This window comes from Melospiza georgiana, chromosome 2, assembly GCF_028018845.1.
Source record: "Melospiza georgiana isolate bMelGeo1 chromosome 2, bMelGeo1.pri, whole genome shotgun sequence".
NCBI classification, from domain to species: Eukaryota; Metazoa; Chordata; class Aves; order Passeriformes; family Passerellidae; genus Melospiza; species Melospiza georgiana.
Window position 1 is genome coordinate 78,667,227 of NC_080431.1, and position 18,091 is coordinate 78,685,317.

Below are 18,091 nucleotides of genomic sequence, written 5' to 3' on the forward strand. Positions count from 1 at the left end.
TTCTCTTTTAAGGAAGAACTAACACAGAAAAGCCGATTTTTAAACTGCTTCTGTAGAGTATCTAGTAAATCTGTTTCTGCTTTTTAGGAGCAGGGAACATTGAACCTTGGGAACACCCCAAATAGCCTGACTGGATGAAACTTTCTCTCCACTGGAAGGACATAAGAAACACATTTCTCTTGTAAGGAGAGCTTGACATGACTGAGCCACAACATGGTCATTCTCTACCTTCTTGGGGTCAGATTGGAAGTTATCACTTCTCAGTTTCAGGGTTTTGCCAAATGGCTGATAGTCCAGCAGTCACCTAATCTGGGTCATCAGTGACTGCATCTGCTCAAATTCTATTAATGTATCATCTCAAAATACAGTAGGTACATTTGGATAATCTCAAACTGCTTCCTAAAAGGAAGATTTGGGACACTGGTGGTGGAGGGAGTCTTGGGGAGACAGTGAGTGTGCACATGCTACTGAACATAGGTACAGCATGTGCATTGACCAGTTACTGCCATACAGTGATGTATGATTGGGTAGATAGATTGGGTATCTGCCAGGGCACAAAAGTCAGTTCAATGCAGCTGACTGGGGCAAGTGCTGTTGTAGTGCCTGGCTCTAAGGAAATGTAGTAGTACTCTAGGGAATCTCCAGATATTCCTACACACCTCAGACCCCTAGTAGAATCAGAGGAATGATGTGATGACCTTCTGAGGACCAATATCCCAGTTGGTTTTATCTGCACTTTTATCAGACACAGGAGATGTAGAACACAGACAAATACATGCAAATAAAATAACATTCTTATCTCAACTGAGAGGTTCAACTACATTATTCCCACCACAAATATGTAGCCAGCCCTGCTTTCTTAAAATAGTCTGTGTAGGTTAAAATACTGTGTCTTCTGCTTCACCAGTCATCTCTCAGATTATTGCTCTTGGTGCTTTCAACTTCCCATAGTGTAGGATATATCTGTCATGAGCTAAATGCTTGCAGTGTCCTGGGTTGGAGCCGCAGATTAATCAAACATATTGGAGTAAAACCACCTGCTAAGCGGAGAGTGATTGATGTGCAGCGCTATAGCTAGTTCCTCCTACAGTGGTGATAGGAAGTCCTGCATTACAAGGTGCTGCTCAGGTTCTTGTCTGCTGAAGTCTGGCTTCTGTGAAGGGTTGAAGATGTGAGTTCCTCACTAAAGGCACTTTCCAAGATTCTTTGCACCGATTGCCGCACCTTTGCCCTGAAGTCCCGTCCCACAAAAACATAAAGCAGGGGGTTGATGCAGCTGTTGGCATATGCAAGTGCTGTAGAGAGGTGGTCCCACAGGATCAGTGACTCCATCAGCCTTGTTCGAAGGCTAGGTACAACGGAGAGCATCCCAACTACATGGTATGGAGCCCAGCAGATGAAGAATGCCACTACCACACACACAATTGTTCGCAGTGTCCTGTTGCGTGACTTGTGAAACTGGTTTGCATGTGTTCTGAAAACAATGAGGGCGTAGCAAAGTGCCATTATGCCAAAGGGCAGCAAAAAGCCAAAGACAGCCCTAGTGATGTTTATTACTGCTGAGGCAAGGGGTACAGAATCATTACCTTCATTGATGTCTCCCCACAAGTCACTACCATTGTAGGTTGAGTAATCCCATAACTCATTTACAGACACATTTACAGATACATTTACAGGATCATCTATGTAATCATCAACTCCAGAATTGTACCCACACTCTGTTTTGCCTTCGTAAGTGCTTGTCTCACGGTAGTAGAAGACAGGGCAGCAGAAAATGAAGGCCAGCATCCAAATGCCACTGCATATGAGCGATATAAATTTCACTGTTCGGTGGTTCTGACACCAGACAGGTTTCATCACCAGGAGGCACCGATCAATGCTGATGGCCACGAGTAGGAAGACACTAGCAAACATGGTGAAGATTATGACTGATGGAATGACTTTGCAGAGGAACCAGCCATAGGGCCAGTGTTCATGAAGGGCCAGGTGAACAATGAAAAATGGCAAGGACAAGCAGCACATGATGTCAGCCACAGCAAGGTTTAGGAACCAGACAGTGTTCACAGACCTCTTCATTTTCAGACCAGCTACCCAGATCACCAACCCATTGCCTGGGATACCTATGATGAAAACGATGGTGAAGACAGCAATGGAGACAATTGATTCTGATGCATAATACACAGCAGCCTGTTCCTGTGAACTGCTATTGCCCAGGGCTTGAGGCATTCTGCAGCTGTAAAACAGAAGGGAAATCAGTAGCAATTCACATCCTTGGTTCTCGTTAGCCACGCAAGCGCAGCAGGGCGGGGCTTTGCTCCGGCGAGCGGCGGGGAGATCAAAAGAGGGCTCTAGGGAGCGCGGAGAACGGGAGCGGGCCAGCGGGGGCATGGCACGGCCGTTCGTGCAGACAGGGTCGCAGGCTTCCTCCTGCTAGTGCGGTTTTTAGTCTGTTGTATTTTGGTTGCTTGTTGTGTTTTTGTTGGTTGGTTTGGTTTGGTTTTGTTTGTTTTGTGGAGTGTTTGAGCCTGTCAGTGGGTCCAGAGGCCGCTGTAAAAGAAGCCTGCCTGCAGTGTGAATAGGTGAACGACCTCCTTTCGCTGGTGGCCGAGCTTAGGGAGGAAGTAGAAAGGATAAGGAGTATTAGGGAAAGTGAAAGGGAAATGGATTGGAGGAGTTCCGGCGTTCCATCCTTGAGGGAGGCCCACCGGGAGTCAGAGGACTCCCATGCCTCCCACTGTCAGGTGATAGGAGGACACCTGGTGGATGAAGGGGAGTGGAAATGGGTTCCTACTCGGAGAGGTAATAATTCCTCCCAACCCCTATCCCTTAGCCAGGTCCCACTTCAGAATACATATGAGGCCCTGGATCTAGAGAGTCAGCCAGAGGATGTAGAAGAAAATGATCTGCCTAGTGGGCCTTCCAATTGCACGTCATCTGTGAGTGATCACCACCTCTGACATCAAAAAGAAAAGAAGGGTAGTTGTAGTGGGTGACTCCCTTCTGATGGGAACAGAGGGCCCCCTATGCTGGCCAGACCCATCCCTCAGGGAGATCTGCCTTCCTAGGGCACGGGTATGGCATATTACTGAGAGACTTCCTGGGCTGATTTGGCCCTCTCATTATTACCCACTGCTGATACTCCAAGCTGACAGTGATGAGATTGAAAAGACAAATGTCAGAGCAATTAAAAGAGACTTTAGGGCACTGGGTCAAGTGGTTGATAGGGCAGGAGCACAAGTCCTTTTGGTGGCAGAGAAAAACGATGAAAGGAATGAATAGGAGAGCTCACGCTATCAAGAAGTGGTTCAAGGGTTGGTGTCATCAGCAGAATTTTGGGTTCTTTGATCATGGGGCAACTTTTATGGCACCTGGCCTGCTGGAACTGGATGGGCTCCATCTCTCTGTTATGGGCAGAAGGATTTTAGCTCATGAACTGCTAGAACTCATTGCAAGGGCTTTAAACTAGGTTTGAAGGGGGAAGGGGATGCAGCTGGGCTCTCTGGAAGCAGGCCCAAGGGTGGTAAGCCTGAGTTAGGAGCAAAATCAGCAGCCCAGCTGAGGTGCACACAAGCATGGGTAACAAACCAAGAGAGCTGGAGGCCATGGTGCAGCAGCAAAGCTGTGATGTAATTGCCATCATAGAAACATGGTGGGATGACTCACATGGCTAGGGCACTGCACTGGATGGCTACAAGCTCTTCAGGAGAGATGGGAAAGGGAGAAGAGGTGGAGGGCCAGCCCTTTATCTTAGGGAGGCTTTTGATGCCATGGGTATTGAAACTAGTGACAATGAAGTTGAGTCCCTATGGGTGAGAATTAGGGGGAAGACCAACAAGGCTGGCATCCTACTGGGAGTCTGTTATTGTCCATCCAGCCAGGAAGAAGAAGTGGACAACTTATTCTATAAGCGGCTGGAGAATGTTTCAGGATCATTGGCCCTTGTTCTTGTAAGGTGACTTTAACCTACCAGACATCTGCTGGGAACTTAATACAGCAGAAAAGAGGCAGTTCAGGAAATTCTTAGAGTGTGTGGAGGAAAACTTTGTGTGGCAGCTGCTGAGTGAGCCCACCAGGAGAGGGGCTATGTTAGACCTGTTGTTTGCAAATAGAGATGGGCTGGTGGGAGACATGGTGGTTGGAGGCTGCTTGGGGGATAGTGATCATGAAATTATAGAGCTCTCCATATTTGGTGAAATGAGGAGGAACATCAATAAGACTCTTACATTGGACTTCCAGAGGGCAGACTTTGGCCTATTCAGGAGACTTATTAAGAGAGTTCCTTGGGAAGCAGCCCTTAAAAACAAAGGAGTTCAGGAAAGGTGGGCCTGCTTCAAAACAGAGATCTTGAGGGCACAGGAACAGACATTTTTTGCCCCTGTGTGGCGAAAGATGAGTCAACAAGGCAAATGTCCAGCCTGGATGGGCAATGAGGTTTTAAAGGAACTTAGGAATAAAAAGGAATGTCATTCTTCCCCTGTACTTGGCACTGGTGAGGCCACACCTTGAGTGCTGTGTCCAGTTCTGGGCCTCTCAGTTTGGGAAGGACGTTGAGACGCTTGAGTGTGTCCAGAGGAGGGCAACAAGGCTGGTGAGGGGCTTGGAATACAAGTCCTGTCAGGAACAACTGAGGGAGCTGGGGATGTTTAGCCGGGAGAAAAGGAGACTCAGGGGTGACCTTATCACTCCCTACAACTTCTGAAAGGTGGCTGTAGTCAGGTGGGGGTTGGTCTCTTTCACCAGGCAGTGACTGACAGAACGAGAGGACACAGGCTTAAGCAGTGTCAAGGGAAATATACGTTGGATATTAGGAAAAGTTTTTTTTTTATGGAAAGAGTGATAAAGTTCTGGAATGGTCTGCCTGGGGAGGTGGTGGAGTCACCATCCCTGGATGTGTTTAAAAAAGACTGTATATGGCACTTGATGCCATGGTTGAGTTGAGGTGTTAGAGCATGGGTTGGACTTGATCTTAAAGATCTCTTCCAGCCTAGTGATTCTGTGATCCTCCTCCCCAGATTCTTCTCCTAACCTTTACTGAAGCATCCCTGAGTCAGGTGACAGTACAGAGCTGTCAGGATACAAATGCATTGGCCTACACAAATTTGTTACTAGTGTACCTTTTGTACACTGTCATCATTTTCATAGTGGCTAAACCTGTAAGTAAGCTTGCTATTTAAACAGGGGGCTCTATACAGTTATGTTCTCCTGTCTCTATCATCCCTTTGATTTCCATCTGGTTCTCCTTAGTCTCCAAAGGGGAGCTCTCTATTCAGATGGCCATGCTGTCCCCAGGTATGTTTCCTGGTTGACTTCCTGCTTCAGAAAGGCAAATCAGCATTTTTAGTTCCTCTTTCCTTTAAAATGAGCAATTTCTTCTGGCATAACTGGTGAAGTACATTTCAGTTAAGAAAACAATGTCTATGTTTCTGAAATAACCCTGCTTCACTTTCTGAACATTACAAACAGAACAGACATGACATAAATTCTGTTGGCTAAGTGGTATTTTAGGGAAGTGCCAGTGACCACTTCCTTTTCTTACACATGTGTTCCGAGCTGTCTGCTGGTTCCTTGGAAAGCTTATCTTGACCAGGAGAAAGGCAAGACATTAATGGTTTAAGATTCTGTGAAAGACAAGAAATGAATCTTTAAGAAGGACAGATATTTACTTGTAGAAATAAAAATACAGAGTACTGTTCTTCAGCCATTTTAGATATGAGCTGTCTTACTGCAAGACAATGAGGCTGACCTACAGCATACTTAAGTGACATTTTAAACTATGACCATAGTAGAGGAAAAATGTTAATTGCTCAGTTATCCTGGACTTAGTAAATTTAGAGAGGAGAAGAAAACCAGCAAAGCTAAGATAGAATTGAGGAAACAAAACCACCTCGATCTACATCCTTTAGGCATTAATAGAATTGTCTATAAAATTCCTGTTAACTAAACCCTTGCTGAATTGATGAAGGCAGTTGTATTACTGAAAGGTTCCAAAAAGTGTTACCAAAATGCAAGGAAACTGAATAGGGAAGAGGTAAATACAGCCTGCAGAAGCAACTGAGAAGACATAAATAAGACAACTGGCCCTTTTTTAACCTATTATGCCAGTACTTAAATACCAGCCAGAGATTGTTGTATGCAGGACTAAATATGAATTTTATTTTAAAAAAATTCAAATCATCAATCTCACTCTTGCACAACATGCAGTCTGAAAGTGGAGTGATGCATCAGTGTTCAAACTGCTTCACTAAGAAGAAAATGAGATAAACAATTGTAACAAACATCGTCATTTATCAGGTTTTGGTAATATCGGCCAAGAGACTTGTAAGTGAGGGTGATCTGCAAGGAAAGCTATGAAAAACATTACTGAAGGCTTAACTTAAAGCTGGAGGCTTAATTTAATATTCTCCCAAGTTTGTTTCATTTCCTGTGGTCTTGCTGGTCCATGTAGAGGGACAACTTTTAGAGGGACAACTGGCGAACAGTGCCGCAAGAGTTGAACCCTGCTGCCTCCCCAGACAGCTACAGAAAATGGTATGAAGAAGACAAGGAAACAAGGAATGCTGAAAATAGTAATGCAAGTCCTACTCCAAAGTAAACTGATGAATCAATTAGAAGATACTGCCCACACTATATTTTGCAGAGTGCTAAAAGGGCTGCAATGTGGTTTGAAAATGGAAAGGGAGCTGGAGGAGGGAGAGCGGTTTTCAGGAATAAAGAATAATAAATGTCAAATAGATGAGGAAAGCTAAAAGTTTATGATACCTACCTGAGTGAAGCAGTTATTTCAGTGTGTTGGAGCAAGTACCATCAGTCCTGTCTCTGAAGTGACTGAAAAAACTCTCACATGACATTTTAGGAACTACATTTTTTTTCCTGCATGCATCCTGTATGTGCCAAGTGTGTTCTTTCACCCTGATAAAATGACTCATTTGAATGTAATTTCGAGATCTGGATATCATCTGCTCATAAAATAAACAGTCAAACCACAGGAAGTTTCTCAAAACTGTCAAAATAAATAGTGCTCAAAATAAATATTAATAGATTTATAATCACAAACACATACTTTACTATATTCAGTAAGACAAGTGAATGACATCTTGCCTGTTGACACAGTGTGACCTTTGCTGGAAGTAATTCTAAGTCCAAACCCTGTCATGTTGCTGTGAAATGTCTGATCTGTTATTGTCTTGTAGCCACATCTATATCTTACCAGTCAGCATGTTCACCTAGCTAATCTCATTTCTAGGATTCTTACCAATCCAGATCAGCCTCTGTCCCAGCTTGAGACAGTTTGCTTCATCAAATACAGAGCACTGCACTCATCAAACCATGACTAGTCATGACAAAAGGATTTTACTTTTTAGGGTATTAAAAGTCTATTTTTTAAAAAGGAACTTGACTGACAAAAAGTTAGAAGCGGTTAACTGAAATGGTGATTTGCACAAAATGTGGCAAGACAATAAACATGGAAGACTTCCAGGGCAAGGCATTTCTAATGTTTAACAATGGGGTTCCCCCTCGCCCTTCACAATTTGGGAAATCAAGACTCCTCAACAGAAATGAAAAAGCCCAGACATACAAGAATCAGCCTCAGTATTTTGGTTTTGGTCTGGAAAATGAACTGTGATAGAGTAGACTTCTGCTCCTGAGCGTGTCTGTGAAAGACACAGATGCTGCCTCCAACACAAAATCAGAGAAAGGAAGACAGGCCAAGGCTGAGCTGTACCCACAAAGATAGACAGACAGGCTGTCAGCAGCCTGCCAGGAAAATTCCTGTAGCTTCATCTCATTCTCAGCTGCCATCCTGCCAGGGGGACTCCTCGGGCGCAGACAGGCAGTGCTGATGGGAGCTTACTGCTATGGGCTCCTCTTGGCTGAGGGACACAGAGCTGGGTCACCACCACGGGACCTGCCCATCAAGCCCTGCCTTGCTGGAAGGTCCTTAACCAGTTCTATCCTCCAAGTTAAATGTTCTGTTTCAAGATTTCAACCTCTCTGATGAATCCTTAAAAAAAAAGTAATAAATAAATAAAAAAATTAAACTTTGGTGGTTATTGGCAATGCTTTGTATTTTTTTGGTCCAGAGATGCTTGTTTGAACCGAGCTGAAGAGTGTTATGTTCTCTGCTCAATGGAATTGAATGGGAGATGTATTCCTGGCGTTCTGGTGCTGCTTGTGAGTCTTTGCTCACATGCCTTATAATAGTTGGCCCTTTGCCACTCCCTCATCCGAGATGCTCTCCTCCTGGAGGGACCGTAGGAGGGCTGTGGCACGCTGAATGACAGCACTGTGAAGAGGGAGGTGAAACTTAATGCTGCTAATTGTGAATCACTGATCTTGGAAAAGCAGCCCTAACTATGCACACAGAGATGTGTACTCCCAGTAAGTTATTAGTGCTCAATGAAAAAATTTAGCAGTCACTGCAGGAAGTTCTGATGAAAAATTAAGTCAATGAGCAACTCTATCCAAAAGGTAAATGTAAGTTTCTTCTTGAATTCTGAATGCTGTACTGGTCCTTGATCTTAAGAAGTTCTAGAACAAGAAAAAACATAAAGAATGGTGACTAGACAGCCATGACTGGGAATGGCTCTGTCTGCATTAACTAATGCTATTTCCCTACTGGGAAAACAAGCAAATAAACAAACAAAACAACCCCCCCAAAACAAAAACAAACACACACCCCAAAAACCAAACAAAAACCCCAAAACCCCAAACAAAAAACCCAAAACAAAAAACCAACAAAACCAACAAAAAGCCTCCAAAAGCACAAAAACCCAAACAAAAACAAAAAAGCGAACCAAAACAAACAAAAAAATCAAACCAAAACCTAAAACCTAGTGGTGTTTCAGTGGTTATTTTTGCCTCAACACCTCCAGGGATGATGACTCCACCATCCCCCTAGGCAGCCCGTTCCAATGCTTGACATGGAATGCTCAGACATGGCTCCATGTAATTTTTAAACTTCTCTTATGCCTTTTCTTCCACTTTTCAGAGTAAACACTGGTACTTTCTGAGATTCAGTCACAGGATGCTGCACAGCGCTAAATTTCAACACCAGTCTCCTCTGAGAAGCCACCATTAAAAGAGTGGTTTAAATGCTGCCAGTATTGACAAATAAACTACTATCTACACCCTGTTTGGGGGAAGACCCACTCCTGAAACTAAGCTTTGCACAGCTGCCATTTCCATCACTTCCAGCAGCAAACCCTGTCGTGCTCTGCGCCGCATTTCCATTTTGGCTTGCTCTTTCACCAAAAAGCCACCTAATCCCCGCAGCACAGAAAGAACACTGGCACTGAACCCGCCAGGGCGGCAGGGAGCAGCCCCGGGGGATGCAGACGGGCAGGTCGATACCGTGTGGCGGCACAACCAGCCGCGCTGCCCCCGCCATCCCACCCGGCCCTTCCTTCCCGCTGCCCGGCACTCCAGGGCATGGCGCCCCTAACAAACATGGCCGCGCCAGCCCCGCCGCGGCACCTGCCAGGCCCCAAGATGGCGCCGGCCGCCGCTGCTGTGTCAGGGGCGGCTCCAAGATGGCGCCCTCTCGCCCCCGCTGCCAGCACCCAAGATGGCTCCATCCGCTTCACCGACGTGGCCCGCGTCTGGCGCGGCCGCGCCGGCGCCCCCAGGCGGTGTCTGCCCTCATCAAAGATGGCGGTGGGCAGCGCCGCTGGTCACTAGGCTCCCGCCGCTCGCTCCTCGCCGGGCTCCGCGGCCAACATGGCGGCGGCCGAGCTGGAGTACGAGTCCGTTCTCTGCGTGAAGCCCGATGTCAACGTCTACCGCATCCCGCCGCGCACCTCCAACCGCGGCTACAGGTGAGGGACCGTGCGGCGCCCGCGATCGCCCCGGCGCGGCCCGGCTTGCCTCGGGCCCTGCCCGCAGGGCGGACGGGGGCTGGACTGTGCCCGTGGCCCGGCCTCGTCCCTAGGGAAAGCCGTGTCCTGTGGCCGCGAGCGGGTCTGGCCGTCCCCTGAGCCCCCTCCTGCCGAGCTCCGGAGGAGCCGCCGGCTGGAATTGCCTCTTGTGGCAGGTGGTGAGCGCCTGAAGGCAGGGGAGCCTCCGCACCGCGCTGTGCGGGAGCAGGGGCTGCTCTGTTCATCAGCGGCAGGAGGCGAGGGGCAGCCCGCTGTTCCCGGCAGAGCTCACGGCTGATCCCGGTGCTCCCGGGATCCTGGGATGGGACCGATGTGCTGTAACGGCACGTTGGATTTGGCCTGGTGGCTCTAGCAGTGGCTGTTAGGAAAACAGGAGGAATTCGGGGTGATTTTTAAGAAGAGGCTGCAGAACCAGCAGTTGGAAATGCCTTCTCTGGTCAGGCAGAAGCAGCAGAGTGTGAGTTTGTAAGATATGCCCACAGGCCTGCTGGAGGAGCGGGTTTGTGAACTCCCTGAACCTGACAGACTGTAGGCGGATGTTGTGCCTAGCCAAGGATGTTTGTTTCCAGTTATAAAATCCGGTAGATTTTACAGCACCAAGCCTGATAGAGTTCAGGAAGCGTTTGGACAATGCTCTCAGGCACGTGATGTCATTTTTCGGGTGTCCTGTGCAGAGCCAGGAGCTGGATTCAGTGATCCTCATGGGTCCCTTCCAACTCACAATATTCTGTGATGCTGTAGGTTGGGTTTTTTCTCACTTTCCTTTCTCACTTTCCTTTTTTTTTTTTTTTTTTTTTCCTTCACAAGAGCCTGTGGCAGAGTATGATGGGTCAGTCAAAATGTCTGTGTGTGTGTTTTGCCTAGTGTAAGTCAGCTGCCTCTAGGCTATGAAGTACTCAGTGTTATTTTACAACCACAGGGTAGAATAATGGAGTGTCTTTTCAGCATGTTACGAATTAATTTTTGGGGTCTTCCCAATGCTCACAAGTCGCTTTTGTGGATTTCCTGTTCAAGTGAGTTTCTGTGCTTCTGTCTCCCCTTTTTTGCAGACTTATAAGGGTGAGGAGTTGATGCTCTCTGGACTGTGACTCTTTCCCTTTGCCCAGAGGTGCCAGTCAGAGCCATGTGTCAGCTGGCAGCAGCAAGAGAGGAGCCGAGACCCCGTGTGTTTTTTGGGGAGGGAAGTGCTGAGACCCCGTGTGTTTTTTAGGGAGGGAAGTGGCATGAGGCAGCTGCAGGGCTTGAGGGATTGGGGGCAGAGACTTCTGCTGAGGTGGCTGGGCAGAACTGGGGAGGTTGACTGTGGTCAGTGTTCAGCTGCTCTTTTTTTCAGGGCGTCTGACTGGAAACTGGACCATCCAGACTGGACAGGGCGGCTTCGTGTCACCTCCAAAGGCAAAACCGCCTACATAAAACTGGAGGATAAGGTTTCAGGTAAGGGAAAAGCTGTGCCCTCCAAGGCTGTGACTATGATTGTTGCCCCTAAGCCTGCCCAGAGCTGTGCATGAGCCCTGGCCACACTTTAGGAAGGGGTTGCTTTTCTTAACACCTGATTCATTGTCTGCAGGAGAACTTTTTGCCCAGGCTCCTATAGATCAATACCCTGGCATTGCAGTGGAGACTGTGGCAGATTCCAGCCGCTATTTTGTCATTCGAATTCAGGATGGCACTGGTGAGTTGGGGGCCAATGTAAGTGCCAAGTGCTAGGGGTGGAGGAGACCCAGGTGGAGCTGGGAGTGTGCCAGGAGGATGAAAATGGTGTTGGGAATGCTGAAAAGGCCAGGTGGTGTTCCTGGAGGGGTCTGAGGACAGGGTAAGCAGAGGAGGTTCTCTACATTGCACAGAGCCCAGGGGCTGGGCTGGGAAGGAACATTTGGTTTCCAAGCATGGCCTGTAGGAGGAAGGGTGCATCCTGAAGGCTGGGGACAATGAACTGCTGTGAGCTGCTGTGTCAGAGAGAGGTAGCACAGAGGGGTTTAGGACAAGCAGAGGGATTTGTGGCCCAGTTGCAGGGCACCTCCAGTGACTCCTCCTGTCTCCTTGCTAGGACGAAGTGCTTTTATAGGCATTGGCTTCACAGATCGGGGTGATGCTTTTGACTTCAACGTCTCTTTGCAGGATCACTTCAAGTGAGTTTTGCTTTTCTGGAATGCTATTTTTCCTTTGGCCTGTAGAACATGGTGGGTGGTGGTGCATGTTCATTTAGCACAGGTTTCCTTGGGGTGGCCCTGAAGCCCTGCTCTGGCAAGGGACACTTGTGTGTGCTGCAGGCGGTCATGCAAGCTGACAGCCCCTGCAGGTCAGATCTGTAAGTCTTAAGCTTAGGTCCTGTGATGCTCCAGGTGCAGTGTTAAACAGCTTCATGGGTTTGTGGTGGTCCCAGCTTTGTGCTGTGTGACACCAGCAGTAGGGAGATAGGTGGTTTGACAAGGCAAAGTAGTTAGGTGGGATGGAGAGAGAAACCACATATTTTTCTAAAACCTTTTTGCCACAGGGTCTCATGTTTTAACCTCTTCTTTTTAGGTGGGTGAAGCAGGAGACTGAAATCTCCAAGGAGTCCCAGGAAGCTGACACACGTCCCAAATTAGACTTAGGGTTTAAGGAAGGGCAGACCATCAAACTAAATATTGGGGTAAGCAACCAGTTACCCCTGCTTCTTTGTCTGGATGTGACAGTGGAGACTCTTCCTTACACTTCCTTTTTTTTTTTTTTTAATGCAGAACATGACATCAAAGAAAGGAGGAGCAGCCAAGCCCCGTGTGTCTGGATCAGGGGGCCTAAGCCTGCTGCCACCCCCACCAGGAGGCAAAATTGCAGTCCCTCCTATACCTCCCCCTTCCTCCACAGCCATTGCCAACCACGTCACACCACCACCTGTGCAGAAATCCAGTAATGCAAGCAGTGCAGGTAAACCTTAGCACTGAGCCTGCTGGTGTAACACACCAGCAGGTGCTGCCTCAGTAAACTGTGTTCAACCTAGTGCCAGCTGTGCCCTCTGACACATGGTGTGTCACAAGGATTGTGGTCTCCCTGGCAGCTCCAGTGTCCCCAGTGCAAGAAGGATGTGGACCTGTACTGGGTCCAGAGGAAGGCCATGGGAATGGTCAGAAGGCTGGACCAACTCTCCTGTGAAGAAAGACTGAGAGGGTTGGGGTTGTTTAGCCTGGAGAGGACACGGCTCTGGGGAGATGTTTCACTGTGTAAAGAGAGCTTGTAAGAAAGATGGAGAAAGACTTCTTACCATGGCTTGGAGTGACAGGGCAAAGGGTAGAGGTTTAAACTGAAAGAGGGTAGATTTAGATTGGATATAAAGAAGAAATTTTTACCATGAGAGTGGTGAAGCCCTGGAACAGGTTGCCCAGAGAAGGAATGGATACTCCTTCATTTGAAGTGTTCAAGACCAGATTGAACAGGACTTTGAGTAACCTGATTTAGTGCAAGATGTCCCTGCTCATGGCATGGCAGTGGGACTAGATGAGATGATCTTTGGAGGTCCCTTCCAATTTAAATCATTCTGTGTTACTGTAACAAAGAGGTTGCTGCAGTCTTCTGGAGGCTGTGTTAAAACTGTGACTATGCAGAGGTGTCTGAGAGCTGATGATCCCTTTGTGAAGGCAGAGACTTCAGCAGTGCTGTCCATGGGTTCGAGTGAGAATAAACATTAACTTCTGAGTAGGGCTCATGTGGTCCCAGTGTGTGGTTTGTGCTGTTAAGGTGGTGCCTGTTTGGCAGCTGTTGTGATTGCTGAGCTTGGGTTGAGTGAGCCTTATGTCTGCTGGGAGAGGTAATAAGTGACAAATGTGTCAGGTGGTGTGCAGAGTGGAGACTGAATAGTTCCTGAAGACAATGTTCCCCTGCTGGAGGTACAGTGTCAGCTGGAGCTGTGCACATTCAGCAAAAGGAGATGCTGTTATAACAAGCCCCTCAAAAAGTCTGACTTTTGCAGGGAAAGCTGGAGTCCCTTCAAAGGTTTTCTGCCCTGCATCCGGGAGTTTGTTTGAGGTGACAGTTGAAATGCCTGTAGGATTTTCTGGATAAGCTGATGTATTTTTTCTCTCTCTATCTTTCTCTTTTGCCTTAGATATTCTTTTAGATTTAGATGCTCCTGCAGCTGCATCCAAGGCACCAGTATCAGCTACCACAGACCTCTGGGGAGACTTCAGCACTGCATCCAGGTAAACTGTGATGAATGGAACACAAGAAGGGTAGTGTCCTGATGGGTGTGGGAAGAACCAGAATTAAGAAATCTTACTGCATCTGCTCATTTGATTTTCCTTTTTTTGTTTCAGTGCTGTTCCCAATCAGGCTCCTCAGCAGTCCAACTGGGTCCAGTTCTGAATGATCTCAAAGCAGTGGAATGGGACAAATTGATGACCTAGAGGCACCAAATGGGATCAGAGAGGGCACAAACCTCTCTAGTCTTCAATCAAATTGGGACAATCCTTCATTTTTAGATCAGACCTTCACTTAAACTTAGTATTTTTGATCCCACTGAACCTAAAGAGAACATACAGACTCCTCCCAAGATGGGCAAGGAGAAGAGAGGTAGCCTTATCGCCTCCATCTGCTTGGCCATTACATGGTACATCCTAGCTCTTTTTCCCTGTCTTTCCATACAGGGAAAGCAAGAATCTTGAAGAAAGTGCATACAGGGGGAGGCTGGGTAGGTGCCTCTGGATTCCTTGTCCTTCACATTTTCTCTGGCTAGGCTGTTGCTTTTTGTGGCTGCTTTCAGTAGTGACTGCAGCATGCGGTGCTGAGGACAGCTGCATTTGGCTACACTTGCTAAATGGAACCTCTGAGGAGATAGGTCTTTTCTCAACACAAAACCCTCTTGGATGAATGACATCTGTGGTGAGGAGTGACTCTCCCCATGGACACACTGCTCTTCCATCTTTGGTACAATTCTTGGTAGTGCTGCATGTCCCTTTGCTCCTGTGAGAGGAGCCATGCAAGTCCTTGAGTAGGCTGCTGCTGTTGCCCTGTAGTTCCAGGTGGGCACCCTGTCCCCTTGAGGCTCCTGCTTTGGATTGAAGGTTCACTGGAGGAACTTCTCTCGTTTTAACTCCTTTCTCCCCTGGCAAAGGCCTCACTGTCACTGAGATGTTTTAACTGGAAATAGCTTTAAGGAAAAAAAAAAGCCTGTTTTTACAATTTGGTGGTTACTTGCACTAGATGACAACCAGGTGATTCCCACTACTCAGCATTTCATGTTCCTGCATCACTATCCTGAGCCCTGGCCTTGTGTTGTGACTTGGCACTGTGTTTCAAGTATTGCATATCTATAATAAGAATTATGGTGGGACAATAGATTATTCTCTGATGAAGGGACAGTCCCCTTCCCCTTTTTAACTCACTCATTGGTCCTGAGATCTGTGGGAGCAAAATTCTCCCACCTCTGTTCCTTATTATGATTTTACTTCTGAATCCAGAAGAAAAGGGATGTGAGCTCATTATTGGAACTTACATTTTTATTTTTAGTGTGTCCAGGCCCCCTCTATTTCCTGTGTGGTTAAGGGAGTTAGGAAGAGGTAAAAAGCCACAGCTTCCTACTTTTTTCTTTGGGAGAGTTTCCTGAGGCAGTGTGGACACTACTTTGTCTTCAGCAGCTGTGGATGTGATCTGGGCTGTAAGTCTGTTGATTACTGTGGGCAAACTCACAGGGCAGGCTGGAAACCTCACACTGCTGAATTGCTACCCTTCATGCTGGCACAGAAGCCAAAACCTCCCAACTGGCTGGGAAGTTGGTCTCAGTAACTCTTGGCTGTACCCAGTTCCTGGAACACTAGGGCATTGGTGCTTTGCTGGAAGGCTTCTTCCTGTTTTGAACACTCAACACAGCAACACTTTTGTGTCTCTAGCACACCTTCACAAGGAAATGTTTCCCTTTGGGCAAAAATTTTCTGGTGAGGCTTTTAAAAGTAGTTTTGCACCTTGTATTGGCAAAGGTCTTTTGTCATTTTTGTCTGGCTACAGTGAGGGCATTTTGGAGACAGTTCCACTTAGACCATCCCTCTGGGAAGCAACATTCTTGAAATATCTCTAAAGCTGCTGCAGTTCCACTTGTGGAAGTGGGGACCAGACTGCTCTTGGATGTATTTTAAGTAGTCATTTAACCCTGATTCCCTGGTTCTCTTGGTGTTTCCCCCTGCCAGCCCTCCCCTGCCTTCATAGTCACTCCTGCAGTCTCACTGTACTTCAGCTCCTTGCCTCCTGAACTTGTGGATGGCTGTAGTCTACAAGCAACATCAAAGACTCCTGGGTTGGCATTTTGTTTTCTTTGTCTCCTCTTTGTTTGCTCACATCCTTGTGAGGTCCTGTCATTTCAACTATGTATCAGTTCCCCAACCAAGGAAGTTGGTGGCACCAATTAACAACTAACTAGGAGCCTCTTCTGTATTGTCTTAGTATTCTGGAGATAATATATTATGTATTTGAAAAGCTGAAGAAGCAAAAATTAAAGATATATGTATATAAAGCATACGATGTACTGGTGCAAATGGTAATTAAACAAGTAATACTGGGGTGAAACATGTCATGAGTCTTCTAAGTTGTCAAATTGTTTTTCCATTGGAAGCCTCTAGGTTGAAGGTCTTCATGTCTCCAGCAAGATCCTCACAGCCTACTTATCCTTCTGCATATCTGTTGTGGCCTGCAGACTGAATAAAGAGCAACTTCAGGAGTGATGGGTTCAGGCTCTGTCTGGGCAAAGAGGTAGGAGTGTGGAAAAAGGACACAAAAATGGTACAGCTGTTGCACATATGGCACAAAGCTCACACAATACCAAACACAAATCAACAACGTGGAAACAGGCCTGAGTGTAGGCTCCTGTGGGACTTGGTAAGAGTGTGGATAAAGCATGTAAGTGAGAAGACTTAGTGGCCCTGATATTTAGCATCTCAGACATTAAAGGCTTCTACAGCCTGCAGGTATTTTCAGAAATTATTCTTTCTGTGCTGGTAGATGGAAAATGGTCTGTGCCTATTAGAGATGGTCAAGGTGAGCCAGGTGGGCCCTTTGTTAGGGGCAGCAAGGACAGGCTGTCTGGAAAGAGAGGAAGCAGGAAGATGGGTCACAGCAGGGCAGGAAGGGACAGTGGCCTCACCAGCAGAGGAGCAGTCCTGAAGTACCTAAGCACAAAGATCAGAGCAGGTCAGAATGAGGATTTAGATAGCAGGGGACATGGCCTGGCATGGCTGTGCTAGCTCAGGCAGGGTCCAAGGGTCCACTTAGCTGTGATAAGGCCCATGTTGCTGAGGTTTCTCAAAGCCAAACACCTCTATTACTTAAGCTGGACCTGAGTCCAGCCAATCCCCCAGGAGGTGAATATGTTCAGGGCCCTGACATTGTTCTGTCAAGCCTGCTTGCAGCCATCTTGCACAGCATGCTTGCTCCATGTTCCTCTGGCAGACAGCAAAGCTGTGTATATGGCTGTGTTGGAAGTACAACACAAGTCTTGTGGCCTGGGTAAAGATAAGAAATCTTAACCTATTAAGTCAGCTGTTGGAATTGTCAAGCATTCTAGTATCTGTAGTGACTGGGGAAAAAGACATTTTTTCGGCTCTACGACCAAAACTTTTACCTTATTTTGCTAAATAGGATGAGTATGTTGTATAGGTCCTGGCAGGGACAAGATGTAGCATTTTACCCATAAGCTATGGTAGAGCTTCTCAGACCTTTCAGTAGGTACTTGCAGCAGAAAGAGTTGAGAAGCCTAAAAGGGTCTTTCTGCAGAGCAGGAGAATTTTCAGATGAAATTCACCTAAGGGAAGTGCTGGGATATACTCCTTTTTGTGCATCAAGAAGCACAGAAGACTGGGAAACAGTTCATGGAGGAGAGCTTAGTCATGTTTGGAGATCTTCCCAGGCCCCATGCCTTTCCTCACAGCAAGACCTGCTAGAATGCACAGCTTGCTGAGTCCTCTGCAAGTTTTCCCTTTCTTCCAGTTGGGAGACAGACTGTAGCACATAGAAAGAAACAGCAAACAAGTGTCAAAGGGAAGATCCCAGTTTTCTCTGGTTTTTGGTTGTCAATGCTTCTGAGGGAGCAATAGTTGAGGTGTGATGTGTGTATTTCCCTGCCCCTTCTCCCATTAATTATGTTCTGTGACTTTGTGTCTCGGAGCCATGCAGCAACTGTTCTTACCACAGCCACACAATATGGATTGCAGACACAAACCCGCCAGATTTCACAAAGCCTTCATGCTGTGTTTGGA

The 18,091-nt window shown here is 47.0% G+C and overlaps 2 protein-coding genes across 2 annotated transcripts; one reads left to right on the forward strand and one right to left on the reverse strand.

The window, feature by feature from the left end:
- Window positions 1-817: 817 nt before the first annotated feature.
- C3AR1 (complement C3a receptor 1) lies at window positions 818-2,261 on the reverse strand. The gene has a single exon (XM_058018259.1). The coding sequence runs from the start codon at window positions 2,224-2,226 to the stop codon at window positions 1,111-1,113; it is 1,116 nt and encodes a 371-aa protein (XP_057874242.1). The 5' UTR covers window positions 2,227-2,261; the 3' UTR covers window positions 818-1,110.
- Window positions 2,262-9,623: 7,362 nt separating this feature from the next.
- On the forward strand, window positions 9,624-16,411 carry NECAP1 (NECAP endocytosis associated 1). Its single transcript, XM_058018428.1, has 8 exons — window positions 9,624-9,815; window positions 11,209-11,309; window positions 11,443-11,547; window positions 11,923-12,004; window positions 12,399-12,507; window positions 12,596-12,782; window positions 13,957-14,050; window positions 14,165-16,411. The coding sequence occupies exons 1-8, from the start codon at window positions 9,718-9,720 to the stop codon at window positions 14,211-14,213; spliced, it is 825 nt and encodes a 274-aa protein (XP_057874411.1). The 5' UTR covers window positions 9,624-9,717; the 3' UTR covers window positions 14,214-16,411.
- Window positions 16,412-18,091: the final 1,680 nt, after the last annotated feature.